Below are 18718 nucleotides of genomic sequence, written 5' to 3'. Positions count from 1 at the left end.
ACACGCTCTGTGTGTTCTGGGGTGGCTGTACCTGCTCAGCGGTGCTGGTCACCAAGCCTTGGTGCAGACGCAGTGCCTGCTTCTGTGAAAAGCGCTGAGTCTGGTTATTTCTCAAGAGAGCTCGCTGGATCTAAGAGAGAGAGCGAGACCACACACTTAGTCTTAATGATAATATTCCCTTATTGTATGGCAGGGTTTAACCTATGAGCAGTGTGTGTGTGTGTGTGTGTGTGTGGCAGGGGGGTATGTATAAAGCAGAGAAAAGGTAAGAAGTGTTTAAAAGATGTGCATATTTGTTGCATGTGAGGAAAGCACAAGGTTTAGATTATAATGACACGTTCAGGCAAAACAAACGGGCCTAATTACTCTTCCCGATCAGATAAAAACTTCTGTTTGACTCTATTTATAGAGTCTCTTTCATCTGGCAGCTTTAGAGGGAGCAGTTGCTCATTAAAACTGCTCTGCACCAAGCCCAAAGTCAACAACGCACCACGCACCACTTCTCATGCTTTACATTTCTCCATTTTTGGTTGTTTACCTTGGTCAGCGCCTGCTCGGTCCTCTCGGGGGCACTGCGGTAGGCCTGCGTGACATCACTGAGAGGCAGGGGCATGTACTGTAGAGTAAAGTTACTGAAGAGGAAGAGAAACTGCCATGAGCCACTGTGCCACATGCTGACATGTTCCAGTGACTGTCGACCTGCCAGCAAGCGCTTCCTGTCACATTTATAACTCAGAGTGTGCAGCAAAAAGAGGCTGCACGGGGAACTTATGAGCTACCATTTCCTACACAGACAAACATGTCTGACAGCGTCTGGTACTGTATTAATAAATATGAAATTTAACACAGACAAAATAATATCTAAAGTAATGTAAAACTGTCAATTGAACCTATTTAGATTTACAGCATTTATCCAGAGTGACTTACAATCAGAAGCTAAAGGGACAGTTAAGATGCTCAGGGACTCAATGGTAGTAAGTCGGATTTGAACCTGTGACTTTGTGGTCTTACAATTTCATAGGTGAGTGAGTTACTCACTAGGCCACAACTACAACATTAGGACAGATTATGTCTGATAGATAAACTATTCTAATCGTATTCTATAAACTATTCTAATCGTATTCTTTTGATCTGCATAGCACTATGTTCCAAAACCAAAATATATTAGTTAGTTATTTCATTGCAAATATTTAGAACACAAAGTGAACAATGTGTTCAGTAATTTAAATTATATAATATGTTTCAAGGACTTGTCAGTGGCCCTAGACTCCAATTACATCTATTTATTCCATAATGTCACAAAATGCAGTTACAGAATGATAAAGATGAGCTGTCAATAGAACTCAATAACCCCTCACAGGGTTAGCGTTCCCTAAATTAACTATTTAAATTGGCCGTGTCTAGGTTGAAAGGAAATGTCAACAGAAGACTTAAAATGACTATATTGAACGTTGTTTCATTTTTTACAAGATAGTTTTACTTAATGAATCAAGCATTCATCCGTAAATAGTTATTATAAAGTTTTCAGGACCATTTTTACATTTGAAGGTCTACTGCTAGCTTGACCTAAACGGCATTAACAGGTCAGTGGGTTCATGAAACAGCGTGTGATATGACAACAGGATGAATTTTGAATGGAAAACTGTTCTTTCTGTGTTTCCCAGTTGAACAGTACAGTCAGAAGGTCTGTGTGCTTCTTACTGTTCTAAAGCTCGAGCCACATCCTGCAGTCCGCTGGCGGTGGTGTTATTGCGGTCCCATGTCACACTTCTGAAAATGAGAGAGGGGTGGGAGGGGGTGATTAGCTGATTATGTATTCTGTGAGCATTCGACCATCACAGTGGATCATTACCATAGAAAAGTCATTAAAACAGCTATTTTACACCAGCAAATTGCCTTTGCAAATGCCCATAGTTCTGCATCATAAAGGATGGCAGCAATCTAAAAGCCACAAACAAAACAAGCTTAACATGACAAAGAAACACTGGGCCTTTAACCCAGCACAGTATAATAAGAGATAAAGTTGACATCCCTCTCTTTCTTAACACTCACTCTGAAGCCTTGAAATCCCAACAAGTACACACCTCTGGGCATCACCATTGAGAAAATCAGCAACGAAACACTCAAAACATGAGCATGTCATGTATTTATGATGAACTCTTGTCTGTGTACAAGCACCTCCAAACTGGTGCCTTGCTTATTAATCCTTCCCAATCCAGTTTCATGATTGAGGTTTCTGGTGAGGATACAAATTATTTAGCTTGCTCTCAAACTACAGCGAAAGCTTGGTGGAAAAGTGGAGAAATAAAGTGATGGTTTAAATTCTTCCATCCTCCCATGGAATTAGCTGCTTCTGTAAAAAGCACACAGTCAGGGTTCTACTCTATTAAAAGCGACACGATATATTTAACAGCAGCTGGTCTCATTCTGCTAGCACTGGGTGTATATGTATATATATTGCCTGACTTTATTTATCATCGTATACAGCGCCTTGCAAAAGTATTCAAACACCTTCTCATTGTTTCTAAGTAGTTGGCTTACAACCTGGAATTTAAAAGAATTTTGGGGCACTTAATTGCGAAGTAATAAGGACATATGGCAAAAAAAAAACTGGGCTTGTATATCTAGTCACCCCCCAGAATCATCACTCTGTAGAGCCATCAATTTTAGCAGAAGGTCTCTTCGGGTATGTCTTCACAAGCTTGGCACATCTAGCCACTGGACTGGTTTGAGGTTTGGGCTTTGACTGGACGCCGTAGAACAATCAGAACAATAATTGAAGGAAGAATCAAAAGAATAAGTGAATGTTCTTTTTTTTGCATGGCACCTTATGTCAAGTATTCCATGTTTAATGTGAAAATTACATTGCTAGTTATAGACAGTAATGCAGGTTGCTTCTTTCATATAAATTTCTTGTTTTAAAAAGACTAATTTATCATATTCCGACAAATGAATGGTCAGAGCTGTCTGAGCTACAGGTTCTGAAAAACAGAGCGATAAGGCCGAGCTGCTGAGTGGTACCTGAGTGTGGTATTGATCTGCAGGGCCTTGCTGAGCATTCTAGCCCCAGTGTCCTCCAGGCCATTCCCACTCAGGTCAACCCTCCGCAGGCAGGCATTACTGCCCAGCGCATTCACCAGCACTGTTCCCCTGGAGCGCAAACGAGAATCCACTAACGACAGCGACTGCAGTGTCTGAAAGAAATAAAATATCATTATACAGTAAATTGTACATTCGTGTAAATAACCAAAACAAAATGTTATGTAAACCCGTTGTGCATCATTTAATTGTTGATTACACATTAATATTTTAAATATAAAAAAGTATTCATAGCCCAGTCCGAGGAAGCAAAATCTACCTCAGAACGTGGTGCTCACTCCACTCTGACAGCAATGCAGTGAGTTACACCTCATTTTGAAATCATCACACACACTATCATGTTGTTTAGATTATGTGGATGCGTTGGGAGCAAATGAGAAATACTAGAAACTTGGCGGACAGCGCAAAGCAGTGTGGGAAAAAATGCCCCATAGATCACTGGAATAGGGCTTTTTTATGTTCCGCCACCCAGCTGGCATCACTGCTGTGGTCAGCAACTGAATCAGTAGACAGTGGATGGTATATGTGGCCATGTGGTAAAAACGTTTCAATACCATGTGCTTCTGCGTTGTTGTGCTTGTTTGAAAGTGTGTGAATGCACCGACGCAGAGCTGCTCAGTTAAACTGCAGTAAATTATTAAGAAGCTCATCCAGCAATCTGCAGCATGAGAGGCTACAGAGCCGAAGGGGAAATGTGGAACGCAGGAAGTGGAGAAGGCTTGAAAGAGAAAAATAGCACGAGTGATGCAGATAGAGGAAGAATGAATCATTCACTATAAAGCCCACACTGGGGCTTTGGTGTGTGTGGGGGAGTGTTAAAACAAGGTGTGAAAAAGTGTGTGTGGAGCGTAGGCACATATGTATAAATGACAGTACCTGTGATACTTTCATGAGTCATACAAGCTCAAGGATGTGTGTGATTGTGTGTGTGTATTTGTGTGCTCTTAGCGTATATGTGTTCATGACTGTAATGTCCGAGTTTTACTGTAATATATAAAAAGGGAAAATCAGTGATGTGAGTGTGTATTGTACATTTTATTATTAATTTGGTTTATTATATGTATAAATTGACCATAGTGTATGTGTGTATGGTGGAGTCCAGGTTTGTGTGTATAAGTGTGTATTGTATCACATTATGGCATCAGTGTGTGACTCACACACTCTTCCTCTTGAATGAGCTGCACAAGCTTCTGTAAAACCTCATCCAGAACCCTGCAGACAAAGAGATTTCAATTAGTCCATTCAGTCCCTACAGAGCCCTTCAGTGAATAACATCCAGTCCACTGTGGATAGGCTGACTTCTCAGGGCTTCAACTACCTTCTCTCGCGCTCTGTTAGATCGTTGCTAAGCTACCTAATTTTACCAGTGCATGGTTAAATGGACTAAGCCCAGGTCAAAGTTACAGTGCAACATGACAAGCTGCAGTTCTGAGCATACAGTGGGTACAGAAAGTATCTGACCCCTTAAAAGTTTTCAGTTTCATAGCAGCCTCCATAATCCTTAAATGAAAGACATTTGGGATGACCACAACCCTTTCTAGAGCTGGCTGTCCAGTCAAACTGAGCTATCGGAGGAGAAGAGCCTTGGTGAGAGGTAAGGAAGAACCCAAAGATCACTGTGGCTGAGATGCAGTTGGGAAACGGGAGAAAGTTGTAGAAAGTCAACCATCACTGCATGGTGGAGAAAACCAGTCACATGTCCAATACAGTCCCAACAATGAAGCATGGTGTTGTGCAGCTGCAGGGACAGGACGACTGGTTGCAATCGAGGGAAAGATTAATGCAGCCAAGTACAGGGATGTCCTGGATGAAAACCTTCTCCAGAGTCCTCAGGACCTCAGACTGGGCCAAAGATTTACCTTCCAACAAGACAATGACCCTGAGCACACAGCTAAAATAATGAAGAAGTGGCTTCACAACAACTCTGTGACTGTTCTTGAATGGCCCAGCCAGAGCCCAGACATAAACCCAATTGAGCATCTCTGAGAGACCTAAAAATTCCTGTCCACCAACGTTTACCATCCAACCTTCCAGAACTGGAGAGGATCTGCAAGAAGGAATAGCAGAACATCCCCAAATCCAGATGTGAAAAATTACGTCTTTCCCAAAAAGACTCATGGTTGTATTAGATCAAAAGGGCGCTTCTACTACAGTCAGGTCCATAAATATTGGGACATCGACACAATGTTAACATTTTTGGCTCTATACACCACCACAATGGATATCAAATGAAACGAACAAGATGTGCTTTAACTGCAGACTGTCAGCTTTTACATCCAAATCAGGTGAACGGTGTAGGAATTACAACAGTTTGCATATGTGCCTCCCACTTGTTACGGGACCAAAAGTAATGGGACAGAATAAGAACCATAAATCAAACTTATACATTTCAATACTTGGTTGCAAATCCTTTGTAGTCCATTACAGCCTGAAGTCTGGAACACATAGACATCACCAGACGTTGCGTTTCATCCCAGGTGATGCTCTGCCAGGCCTCTACTGCAACAGTCTTCAGTTCCTGCTTGTTCCTGGGGCATTTTCCCTTCAGTTTTGTCTTCAGCAAGTGAAATGCATGCTCAGTCGGATTCAGGTCAGGTGATTGACTTGGCCATTGCAAAACAGTCCACTTCTTTCCCTTCAAAAACTCTCTGGTTGCTTTTGCAGTATGCTTTGGGTCATTGTCCATCTGCACTGTGAAGCGCCATCCAATGAGTTCTGAGGCATTTGGCTGAATGTGAGCAGATAATATTGCCCGAAACACTTCAGAATTCATCGTGCTGCTTTAGTCAGCAGTCACATCATCAATAAATACAAGAGAACCAGTTCCACTGGCAGCCATACATGCCCACGCCATGACATTTCCAGCACCGTGCTTTACTGATGAGGTGCTATGCTTAGGATCATGAGCAGTTCTTTTCCGTCTCCATACTCTTCTCTTCCCATCACTCTGGTACAAGTTGATCTTGGTCTCATCTGTCCATAGGATGTTGTTCCAGAACTGTGAAGGCTTTTTAGATGTTGTTTGGCAAACTCTAATCTGGCCTTCCTGTTTTTGGGGCTCACCAATGGTTTACATCTTGTGGTGAACCCTCTGTATTCACACTGGTGGAGTCTTCTCTTGATTGTTGACTTTGACACAGATACACCTACCTCCTGGAGAGTGTTCTTGATCCGGCTAACTGTTGTGTTTTCTTCACCAGGGAAAGGATTCTTCGGTCATCCACCACAGTTGTTTTCCATGGTCTTCCGGGTCTTTTAGTGTTGCTGAGCTCATCGGTGCGTTCCTTCTTTTGGAGAATGTTCCAAACTGTTGCTATTTCTTTTGTTTTTTCAGCCTAATGATGGCTTGCTTCACTGATAGTGACAGCTCTTTGGATCTCATCTTGACAGTTGACAGATTCCAAATGCACACTTGAAATGAACTCTGGACCTTTTATCTGCTCATTGTAATTGGGATAATGAGGGAATAACACACACCTGGCCATGGAACGGCGGAGACGCCAACTGTCCCATTACTTTTGGTCCCTTAACAAGAGGGAGGCAAATATGCAAACTGTTGTAATTCCTACACCATTCACCTGATTTGGAAATAAAAGCTGATAGTCTGCAGTTAAGGCACATCTTGTTCGTTACATTGTGGTGGTGTATAGAGCCAAAAATGTTAACATTGTGTCGATGTCCCAATTTTTATGGACCTGACTGTAAATACTGACCAAAGGGTCTGACTACTTAGGACCATGGGATGTTTCAGTTTTTCTTTGTTAATAAATCTGCAAAAATGCCAACAATCCTGTTTTTCTGTCAATATGGGGTGTTGTGTATACATTACTGAATACTTTCATTACCCACTGTATATTTATTATGTAATATTATATTTTTGGGGCCTGAACTGTCATGACAAGGCCACACAATTGAGTCTCTTAAATCACTTCAGTTCATATTATATAATTGATACTGTGTGTAAGTCTACTTGGATAAAAGCACCTGCCAAATGAACGTAATATAATATTATAGCATCATGGCACGATGCTGTATTTACATTTGCATTATTCATTTGGTGGCCACTTTTATCCAAAGTGACTTGCAAAGAGCATAACTGGCACAGGAATACATTTACAATTGCACTTTTCCTTTGACAGACATTTTTATCCAAAGCTGCAAACAAGGCGCATAATATGGCACCTTGCTAATGCTCGATCATTTGGATTGCCAGCAATAAACAAATAACTAAAACAAAGTGCTAATATCGCAAAGATTAAAATTCAGCATATTTCAGAACACTTGGCATGCCAAGGTAATAAAACCATATTGAATGATTCATTTATGATACCAAAATAATCCTCTCTCTCTCTCTCTGTTTGTGTGTGTGTGTGTGTAGGTAGTTTTATTTTTAGCACCTGCTCTTGATGTTGAAATTCTTGCCCAGTAGCAGGTGCTTTAGAGAGGGGTGTCTGGAGAACACTGGGATAACTGACAGAAGGTCTGCATCCAGTCCTGGGGGATTGAGGAACACCCACACCCACGCACACACACACACACACACACACACACACACACAAACTTAATAAATGCGCACCATTTAAAAAACTTAATTGCTGGTTTATTTAACCATGTATGTTTCTAAATATTATTATCATGTTCTCACAAGGAAAAGTGAGAAACTATAAAGGGTCATAAGGGTCACAAATACAGACATGAATATACACACATACACACATGCTCGTGCACAAAGGTATTGAACCGTACAAAATGTTGAAATAATTTAAAGCACACACAACAACAAAATGGTCCATGCAGGCACACCATCTCGCTGTCACACCCTTGTTCATGCACATTTGACAGACAAGATGCTGAGACACCCACCATTATCAGAGATGTCCAGGGTGCTGATGCAGGAGACCAAGGGGAAGAGCTCCTGGATGACCGCGGCTCCAGCCGACTTCAGCTTCCAGAGAGAAATGACAGAGATGCAACCAAACACCCTGTATTCCTCAATGTTTCCTGTCTAGACTATTAAACTATTATTTCCAAGCTTAGTATCTTTTCATATGACCTTAAAAAACCTTAAACATAACAATTCATGAAAGGATTGTACGCTTCTGAAATTTGCAGTGTATGCTAGAAATAGCAGAAGAAATGGCAGAAGACTGAGTCCATGGTCAGAATTTTAGAACCATGCAGCAGCCAGAAAGATCGAAAGTGAGAAAGTACCTCACAGCCACTAATGTCCAGATGTACATCAGATATATGAGGATTGGAGGACAGTCCCAAAAAGAGAGCCCTAGAAAGCAAAGGAGTGAGCACAGCCATGCTTTATTTTACAGAGAGAGGAGGCTACGGTCCTTTTATATTCCATTTCATCAACAGGGCAGCAGGTTCACAATAGAATTTAAAAGATTATTATTACTATTAGAATAAAGAAAGGATCTGTGTTAAGACAGAAGCTGGAAAAGGACATCAAATTACATGGTCAGACATGTTCGCAGATTATTTACTGGCTCTGAAACCAAAATTTAGGAGTGTTACCTCAGAACATCAGGAGGCATCTTCATTGATGCAAAGCTGACATGGCTGAGACTGAAGGCTGAGCTGAAGAACTGACGAAAGGAGGGAAGCGTTTCTCTGACTTTCCTAAAAGAAGAAAAGGTAGCAGGTCAGAGACAGGACTGATACATTTTGGAGAAGATAAGGGTTAGAGGATTTAAAAAAATACCCTACTGCTCCCTGAAATAAATGTTCTATACCCTAAACAACATAGAGAACCAAGATGACGAGAAGATATTAATCTCATTTTACCAATAAAATTACATTAATATGTAATAAGTAATGCTTTTAAAAGCCACTCTTTATGCGGAGAGTGACATTTTTTTCAATAGCTCACAGCCACTGCTGTACAGTAAGAGACCACGTCAGCCTTTAACACGTGAAATCAATTTGTAGCAGCCTTGTGAGAGTAAAAGCCACGGATAGAATGTGGGTGAATTGTGTTTCAGAGAGATGCAGCACTGACAGACCAAATGCACAACTCATTTGAGCGAGACATTTTCCGACAGATGACAAGGTATGGCAAAGAGTCTCCTGGCACCTTTGGTTCTCAGAAAGGAACATCTTGAGAACAGTATATTTTCTCTACATTTTCTGGCCTCAAGTATCAAACACTTAAGGCCACAAGGAGAATAATAGAAAACCTGCATAACTATTCATGCAAATGCGTGTTTTCACATTTTTGTATAATCACAGGTTTGTATAAGAACTATATTCCATACTTTTAATGAAATGTCATATTTTCCTATTTCCTATTACCCATTTTGTCCAAACAACATTCAAACACAGAAACTAAGTATATTATGGACAGCAAAAACTTTATCATCTAAATTCATCCACTCACTACCTATAACTGTCCAGTATTGGACCCTGAGACATTGCATGCAGGTCAGGACTTGACTAGGCCACTCCAAAGTCAGATTTTTGGACTTGCTGGTGTGTTTTGGATCATTGTCCTGCTGCAGAACAGAGGTCGGTTTCAGCTTGAAGTCACCAACAGATGGCTGGACATTTTTTGGTAGACAGCAGAATTCATGGCTTAGTCTTCCATGTCCTGAAGCAGCAAAACAGCCCCAGACCATAACACTACCACCACCATATTTTACTGGTGGTATGATATTCTTTTCCTTTTCCTTTTACTTAATGAGATGAGCCTTCATGTTCGTTTTGGTCTGCAGTGGTTTTGGGCTTGCCGCAGTCTCTTTCTTATGGTGGGGTCATGAACACTGATATTAACTGGGGCAAGTGAGACCTGAAGTTCTTTGGATGTTGTGGTGGGGTCTTTTGTGACTGTCGTTGCTGTGCTCTTAGAGTAATTGGTGAACCAGGAAGGTTCACCACTGTTCCATATTTTCACTATTTGTGGATAATGGTTCTCACTGTGGTTCCCCTTTTCCAGATGGATAGAGCTCAATTACTTTCTTTCTAATTTTTCCTGAATTTCTTTGGATCTCGGCATGATTTCTAGCTGTTGAGTATCTTTTGGTCTACACCACTTTATCAGGCAGGTCTGGGTGCGGCTAGAGATATTGATATCAGGTGTGATGAACTACGGTTAAGTTTTAACAGGGGAGGACAGACACTTTGTCACAAAGGGGCCATGTTGGTTTGATTTTTTTCTCCCTTTTCTTCCTTCACTTATAAAACAGAAGGTTGCCGGTTTGAATCCCTATCCGCCCAGGTGCCACTGAGGTGACACTGAGCAAAGCACCGTCCCCACACACTGCTCCCTGGGCGCCTGTCATGGCTGCCCTCTGCTCACCAAGGGTGATGGTTAAAAGCAGAGGACACGTTTCACTGTGTCACCGTGCTGCAGTGTTTCACAATGACAATCACTTCACTTTCACTGTCACAACATCAACTTAGATACGTATTGCACATCTTCTGTGTGACTGGAAAAATGCAACAAAAAAATGATTGACTGCCTCGAAACGAAATCTACCCTGTATAGGTTTTAGTCTGATGGCAGGTAGCCTGCGGGATCCCCTGCGCTCTTATCAGATCAGCCGCTGCTCATCAGTGAAAGGAAACAGGGAATGAGAGGGAAAGAAGCACAAAAAAAGAGATAATATGAGCTTGACAGAGGTAGATTGTAAAACAATAATTCCGCTGTGCTAAAATTAGCCTGATTCATCATAAACCATTTTTACGTAATGTCGTTATCTCATGAAATGGGAGACGCTGGAATGATTGATCCCAGGCTCTGTCTCACACACACTTTTCTCATGGTGTTAATGAGGGCCCCTGCTCTCCTCCCACCTGCGTGAAAACGAGACTTGACAAGAGCCGGCGCAGAAGATAATTGCGGTGCATCGCTGTACGAGTCCGCAGACCACTGCCGCGGCTCGAACCTCCAGCGCTGCAGACGTCTCCTGGTGCTTGCTGGGTAATTTTACTCTGCGGGTTGCTGCCATCATTGTTGGTGGGTCAACAAGTGGCCACTGAGCTAACGTCTGATGTTAATGATATTCCCCTAATCACAGATTATCATAGCGTCTGCATTTTATTAATAACCTGCGTCCTCATCTGCATTGTCTTGGTGGAAGTAATGATTCAGTCGAATTGAAACTGATATGAGCAGAGCAGAGACCTTTGGCTCTGAGGAGACACTGCAGCAGCTCAGCGAGATCTTACCGATAGACCGAACTCCCCAGGTTATCACTCACCTATGAGAAAATGAGTTCCTCGACAGATTCAGATAAGACAGATCAGCGCAGCATCCTCTGAGCAAGGCTCCAAACAGCTAAACAGGAAAGATAAGAGGCACTCAATCATCATTACATGCAGAGATTTCAACAGGGGATCCAGAAACAATATGCACCTTTACTCATATTCCGTTGGCTGTCTTAAATCAGGTTCGGCATCTTTTAGAAGATGGCTTTAGAAGATGGCTTTTTCATTATAGATTTTTCTTTTAATGCATTTATTCATAATCATCCTGGTGGAATGGAAGAGTCCACAAAAATGTCTATGATTGGTCATTTATGGTGAAAAAGCATGCAGACCTCATAGAGAAAACGTCATTATAAACTTGTCAAATATGTAACATTACAAAACCTTAGAAATAGACTATTTTCAACTTCTTCCAAAGTAGTGATGTGATGTAAACAAATCATTCTTAGTTATTAGCTTATTAGACATTGTTTAATATGGACTGTATTAATAGAGACTTACAATTCAATGGAGTATTCTGCATCCATAATTTATCCAGTCACATGAATACATAAACAATTATACTGCGACTCTGGTAAATGTTGATGAATAACCATTATGCTGCGACTGGTAAATGTTGATGAATAACCATTATGCTGCGACTCTGGTAAATGTTGATGAAATCATGCTGATTAACGTGGTTCCAGCAGAATCTCAATCCCATACAACCAGCTTTCAAACACAGAGTTCGCATAGACCGCATAGATGCAGCCTGCGTTGAGAAAATAGGAGTAAACGTACCAAGTCTACAGCACAGTCTGTACCAGACAGGTCCAAATGCACCAAGCAGTTTGGCTGTGCAAGAAAAAGGTACAGGTTCTACAGGGAAAGAGAGACAGCCGTTAGTCTGACACTGTGTGTGTGTGTGTGTGTGTGTGTGTGTGTGTGTGTGTGTCTATCCTACCGTTGCATCCTCCCCTGACAGAATGCCAGGGTTCTTGCTCAGGTCCAGGTGCAGGAGTGAGTTGGAGTAGTCGTCACTGGAGCACAGAGCTTGAGACAGGGACACCACACCTGACAGGAGGGAGGCAGACATCACAAAACATCTGTTAAATCTTTTTTTCTCACATTAGCTGTCATATAAGATATATACGATACAAATGAAAGTTAAAAAATCATGCATTCCAATAGTCCCTTGAATCAGAATTTCCAGTGCAGAAAGCTAGAAAGAAAAGAAATTCCCCACTTGTCAGCACAGGCCTGCTGGCTGCATTGGATGTATTCGACGTGTGCAACACTGCTGATCAATATGAAGTCCTACTGGTCCAATACATTTGAGTTCACTGCACAGGCATCAATCTTTTATTGTAAAAAAAAGATAAACCTGGGATTATAACCAAGTTACTGGGGGAAAACGTCACATCTGAAAGACGGAGGCTGCACATGTTTACAGATTTAATGCGGTATTTTCCAATAAACTATTTCCTGTGCTCAATGCTCCATGTTATTTCTCCATCAATGCCAGAGACATGAACTGATTTTGCTCAGTAAATGTAGCCGACAGGGAAATTGATGGTTTCTTTCATGATATCGATCGGAAGATGAGATGATGGCCGGCTTGGCGGGGGTGTTTGGTTTCCAGTAAGCCCACTTCTGAAAAGAGGAAAAGCGAGAGCGCCAGGCTCGGCCAGCAGGGGGTGATATGGGGCAGGGAGGCGACGGGGGCAGCACACACCCTTTGAGGACAGCGAGGTCTTGGAGAGGTTGAGCAGCCGGAGGCCTTTGTTGAGGCGACATATTTGCTGGATGAGGTTGGAAACCCCTGCGAAACACAAACAGGCACTCTATTCACACACATCCAGACACCGATACACAGACCGAAAGTATTTACACTGCGGAGGAAAGCATACACACACATTCAGCCGGTGAATAAACACACACACACACCCTGATGTAATGGAAAGAGACATGCATTGAAGATGGACAAAATGAAGAAGCTGGCACGCGCTCAGACTGTGACGCTGACTAAGCAACGGGGAACGCAGACACACACACACTCACTGACACAAATAGAACACCGGCTGATGAATGGAGCGGAACGTTGAGGGATAAAGTACCCTGGTTGTCCAGCGAGTTGTGGGACAGGTTGAGGGAGTGGATTTCCGATGCTGGGTTCTCTGATAGAGCCGCTGCCATTTTCTGAGGGAAGTCCCTTTGAAAAGAGAGAGCGGGGTGGGGGACGAGAGAGCACCAGTAAAACAGGGAGATGATTCCGGGGCGATGACAGAAAGGAGGAAATAAAGAATATGCTGGGGTAGCAGAAATTGACAAGAGGGAGTGTAATGGTGGAGGGGCAGAAGGGGGACAGCAGCGCAAGAGGGCAACTAACGATTTGAGGCCGGCATTTTCCAGGGTGACCTCCTCCAGGCTGCAGGATTTGCTGACCGTGTGAAGAACCTGTTCCACGACTTCTGAGCCCTGAATAGAGAGGGGACTATATTAAAACACATACAGATACATGCAGCATTCTGCAAACGTTTTAGGCAGCAGTGGGACTGATTAAAGGTTTTTCTGCCACCGGAGGCAGCGTGACGCTTTGGGCAACGTTCTGCTGGGAAACCTTGAGGCCTTACTTTGATACCTGCGCCATACACAAAAATGGCTGCTGACCAAGAACAGCCCTTCCTGGAACACAACACGTTGGAGGTGTCAAGCATTTGTGGGATGTGGTGGAAAACCTCACAGCTTCCACACGACCTGCTAGCCTCAGAGGTCAAGTGGCGTCCAAGCATCAACAGGTCAGGGCCATTGTGGTTATGGTTGATTAGTTTATATACACCACGGCATTAGAGATAACTAACTGATAAAAGGATAATGTTCCCAAAAAATAGGTATTAAAAAGCCCGACCACACAGTGGTCACACAGACCAATGTAAAGTTTATGAACAGAAATGGTCTGACAAAAGAAACTTCTGTTTGACACATTTATCACAAATATACACCACTGTTTGGATGATGGTATGATATCATTTTTTATATCTGACCGTTTCTACAGACTACAGAGACAGAGACACTGTGAGGGAGGAGAAAATGAGAGGCGTCGAATGTGTAGATGGAAACTGAAGTAAGGAAGTGTGAGTAAGAAGCCGAGAGATTAAAGATAGACTGATGCCTCTGCAAAACAATAACAACATTTTCAGTAACACAGCACACCAAGGAAAATCCACACATCTTTCACAAGGTCATACACATGGATCAGACACAAAGATTGAAAAACTTTACCAAACGCAAGTCCTTGCAGTAAAGTTTGGTGAACCATGTGTTATACGCCATTGAAGCCACAATCACTGCAAGGTCCCTGATAAAAAAAAAAAAAGATAATTCAGATTAATATTTTTTTTGCCAGTAATACATAAATAGTTCATTATTGAGAACTGTATACTGATATAACTGTATACTGAACACATCAACAACACTGAACACAACCCATCAGTCGATCGACTCATTTAACCAGTAAATATATTCTTAGTTACTCCTTATTTTATTATTAATCAACTTAAATTTGTGGTTTGTACATTTTGCCAAAATATCCATTCGACTCCCCGTAGAACAGCGTGTTCATCAGAGTGTTCGCACTTCAGAGCTGACCCCTGAATGAAACTAATCAGATGATGGGGCACTATGGTCTATTAAAATTGTGAAAAATGACAGATTCAGCAGTAAACTCTCCCTGGAAGGGGAGCCAGTGCAGGAGGAATATAGGACAACGGATCAATGGGAAAACAGGAGCCAGGTCCCTCCAATACGCCTTTTAATCCTGGCCAAGGGCCTAAAACGTTTTAGCCCATCCTGGAAGCGAGCCTTACTGCTACTGCCTGCTCTGTGGGCTTCGGCATCCCGGAAAAGAGAGACATGGGGAGAGCGAAAGAGTGGGTGGTGGAGGGAGAGAGAGAGAGCGAGAGAGCGAGAGAGCGAGAGCCTGCTTTATAAAGAGGAATGCCCTCCATCCTACCATGGCTAATGGCCATGCGCACATTTTTGGATGCATCTCAGAAAGCATTTGCAAGCTTCTCACTTTGCCCAAAGGCACTGCGTTCTTTCAGAGTTCGTTCCTTTACAGCTTTTCATACCATAACGGTGGCTCAGCTAATGACTAAAGTCCCTCCAGCCCTGTTGTGTGCGGAATGAAACTCCCACCTTCCCACGCGAGAGTGCTGGCCTTGAAGAATCCGGTCAAGCAACAATAATTCTGCTGGTTTCCTGAGCCGCCACCCTCATAATCGGGTTCATCGGCTGCTGCAACCGCTTTCATTTCCACAGCCCAGCTCTCAAATTGGCCCAACATCAATTAAAGTGAGTTTGCAACCATGGAAATGATTCAGCTCGGCTCTGAGTGCAACAATATCATAGCAAAATCCATTGCAGTGTATAAAAACTGCACAAAAATGCCAACGACACTGGCAAGGGGTTCAACTGGGGATCATCTGTCTGATGATCCCAGTCTCCACCATCCCCAACAACCCAGAGCACCGGTGCCTTAATGCTACTCCTCATGGCACAATTTGTTCTACTCTCATGTTCTGCTTAAGCAGGGCCAATGTTGCAAGTTTTCAGCAAATGCTGCATGTCTAGTTAACCCAATCTAGGTTAGTCTTGGTTATGTAAACATGAAATTATTATACAATAAAATAAAGTAAAATAAAAAAGAGAGCTTGCTCTTTGTACTTCAAGGTCGAACATATCGGTGACACCTCCAACACAAATCAAACATATATTAATGGTGTGGTAGTAGCCTAGTGGGTAACACACTCACCAATGAACCCGAAGACCCAGGTTCAAACCCCACTTACTACCATCGTGTCCCTGAGCATGACACTTAACCCTGAGTGTCTCCAGGGGCATAGTCATTAAGGTAAAGAGAGTGACTGAAAAACATGATTCATCAAGCAAAAAACTATAAATGTTCCTTTCATCAGCCCTTCCAAATGGCCCTAAACAGAAACTAGGCCTGTTTATGTGTGAACCCTAAACGCTATTTCTATAGGCATGTGGGAAACCCACAAGTCTAGTGTTGGGTATAAAAAAAGCAACAAAAGATGTGCGTGCAGGATAAAGAAGCCAGTCAGCAGAAAAAAATACTGCCAAGTGAAACCACAGCAGCAAGAAATCGGAAATGACTGGACGAATGTAAAATGACACGGTCAAGAGTGACAGACCACAAATGTCTCCTGGCAGGAAATTAGATGCAAGGGGATGCTGAAAAGAGGATGGCTGAAATTTGAGGGTGTACACAAATCAGGGCCTTCCGACGCTAGGGATATTGAAAACAAATTGCATCATGATGCAGACGTGGATGATTCTGCATCAATGCAGTGCAGGACATAATTGATTATTTTTGGTGATTTTCTGGCGGTGGTATAAAAAGTAATTAAAAACTGACTGTGACTGCTTGATCTCAGTACAGCACTGCTCCAGGTAGGAGTTCAGCCTCGTTCATATGGACATTCGAAATGAACGCCCTCTGAATTCCATGCGCGTTTTTGCTGCTTTCTGTAGCTGGGCATTGATTGGCATTTCACTGGCATTCGCTTGGCACTACTTAACACTTGTCACTGTTTAAAATTTGTCAGGATTTTTGATATTACTAAATATGGTTTCGTTTATGAAATCGAGACGATATTATGTTGCAGTTTCTGTTTATTGTATCTCTCATCTGGTCAAACAGATGATGTCATCCACATGCATTAATAATACTTCAGGATACATCTGATGGGTGAAAAATTCTTTGGACATACTTCTTTACAATGAAGAAGAAAAAAAAGAATGTGGGGTAAAAAACATGGAACAAGGCACTTGTACTATACTGACTGGGTTAAATAGAACAGAAAAGATTAAAGTACAATCTCCATTGACTAAAATTTGGCTAAAATGTCATCAGTTTTCAATGACTAAAACTACACTAAAATGTTATCAGTCTTCTTTGACTAAATCTAGACTAAAATTATTACTAAATTGTAACTAAAATATGACTAAATCACTCAGACTTTTAGTCATTTTAGTCAACTGAATCCTGAGTAGAGTAAAATGAGTCTGGATGTGACTCAGACTAATAAAGACTAAAATAACAGATGGATGCAAAGACTAAAAATAAAATTAAAATAGTCCACCAAAAACTATACAGTGAAGGTTCACACCTCTAGTCAATGCTAATGTACACTAATGCATCAGCCAGTCTGTCCGTACACCTCAAAAAGCATTCAAGCCACTGAGAATCTTTTCTTTTTCTGTCAAACACGATACCTGCTGTCCAGGTGACTAAAGTCCTGCAGGTTGAACTCTCTGTTGTCCTGAGAATGATAAATAGTATCCACGTCCTAATCAACGAAAACAAAGAAAATGATTAAATACAATATAAATATAGAAACATGTACAGTAATACACTGTGTGAAATAACATATGACATAAACACAAAGATCAGACTAGTGCTGACATCTGGGTGGTTGTTAGTGTCATCACCTCACACCAACAATGTCCCAGGTATGTCTTTGTATGGGCGGATTTATATGCTCTCGCTGTTATGGCTGTTTCTGGGTTCTCCAGTTTCCTTCCACTGGCATGCACACTAGTGTAACATACAGGTGCACCTGACCCACTGGGGCCACCCATTCACTTTCATTGTCTACACAGATTAGTGCCATGTGTTTTCTATTCCTGTGTAATTTGTGTTCCCTTTATATATGCCTTGCCTTCCCTTACTCTCTTGTCTCTTGTCCTGTCACTACAGGAAGACCATGCTTTAGTTCTGCTCTGTTTTGTTTAGTAATATTAAATATCACAATGTCATGCAACTGTGCCATGTGCTCACCTGTGTGACAACTAGAGATATTTTATCAAGCCCTGCCCTGGGTGAGTACCTACCCTGAACCCAATGTCCCGGGCAGTAGCGACCCTGATTAGGAATAAGCAGTACTGGGACATCGTAGTGGTGAAGTAAAGTGTTATGAAACACTGCAGCACAGCACACGGTGCACACAGTGAAATGTGTCCTCTGCATTTAACCATCACCCTTGGTGAGCAGTGGGCAGCCATGACAGGCGCCCGGGGAGCAGTGTGTGAAGTTCAGTGGCACCTCAGTGGCACCTTGGCAAAAAAATTTATCATGATACACTTCTGAGGAATAACTAGACTTCTGGTCTAGTTATACAGGTATGAAGATCAGATATTGACAACATAGCACTTGTCTGCTAAATGCTGTAAATGTACACGTAAAGAAGGCCTGTCAACATCATGTGACATTGTGAGCATAAATATTGTAATAATGTCCAACAGTATTTAAAGGTACGAGTACAACAAAACAAAACTGATTGTGCAGGCCCTACATGGCAGTAATGCTTTCATGCAATTGCAAAAATGCAACCTTCTT

General features: G+C 42.1%; 1 protein-coding gene across 2 annotated transcripts in view; it reads right to left on the bottom strand.

The window, feature by feature from the left end:
* carmil3 (capping protein regulator and myosin 1 linker 3) overlaps window positions 1–18718 on the bottom strand; it is a 44282-nt gene that overhangs the window by 12011 nt on the left and 13553 nt on the right. For both annotated transcript variants that reach the window (XM_028975507.1, XM_028975508.1), the window contains exons 8-24: window positions 17596–17669; window positions 14578–14653; window positions 13685–13773; window positions 13413–13507; window positions 13031–13117; window positions 12260–12369; window positions 12097–12174; window positions 11310–11386; window positions 8626–8730; window positions 8311–8380; window positions 7963–8044; window positions 7497–7593; window positions 4257–4311; window positions 3022–3194; window positions 1702–1770; window positions 539–632; window positions 32–130 (exon numbers count right to left, since the gene is read on the bottom strand). In XM_028975507.1, coding sequence (XP_028831340.1) covers window positions 32–130; window positions 539–632; window positions 1702–1770; window positions 3022–3194; window positions 4257–4311; window positions 7497–7593; window positions 7963–8044; window positions 8311–8380; window positions 8626–8730; window positions 11310–11386; window positions 12097–12174; window positions 12260–12369; window positions 13031–13117; window positions 13413–13507; window positions 13685–13773; window positions 14578–14653; window positions 17596–17669 — 1530 coding nt within the window. The remainder of the gene's footprint in view (window positions 1–31; window positions 131–538; window positions 633–1701; window positions 1771–3021; window positions 3195–4256; window positions 4312–7496; window positions 7594–7962; window positions 8045–8310; window positions 8381–8625; window positions 8731–11309; window positions 11387–12096; window positions 12175–12259; window positions 12370–13030; window positions 13118–13412; window positions 13508–13684; window positions 13774–14577; window positions 14654–17595; window positions 17670–18718) is intronic.

This window comes from Denticeps clupeoides, chromosome 4 (genome assembly GCF_900700375.1).
Source record: "Denticeps clupeoides chromosome 4, fDenClu1.1, whole genome shotgun sequence".
Lineage (NCBI taxonomy): Eukaryota > Metazoa > Chordata > Actinopteri > Clupeiformes > Denticipitidae > Denticeps > Denticeps clupeoides.
Note: the sequence above shows the minus strand (reverse complement) of the source record. Positions and strands in the feature narration are given on the sequence as shown.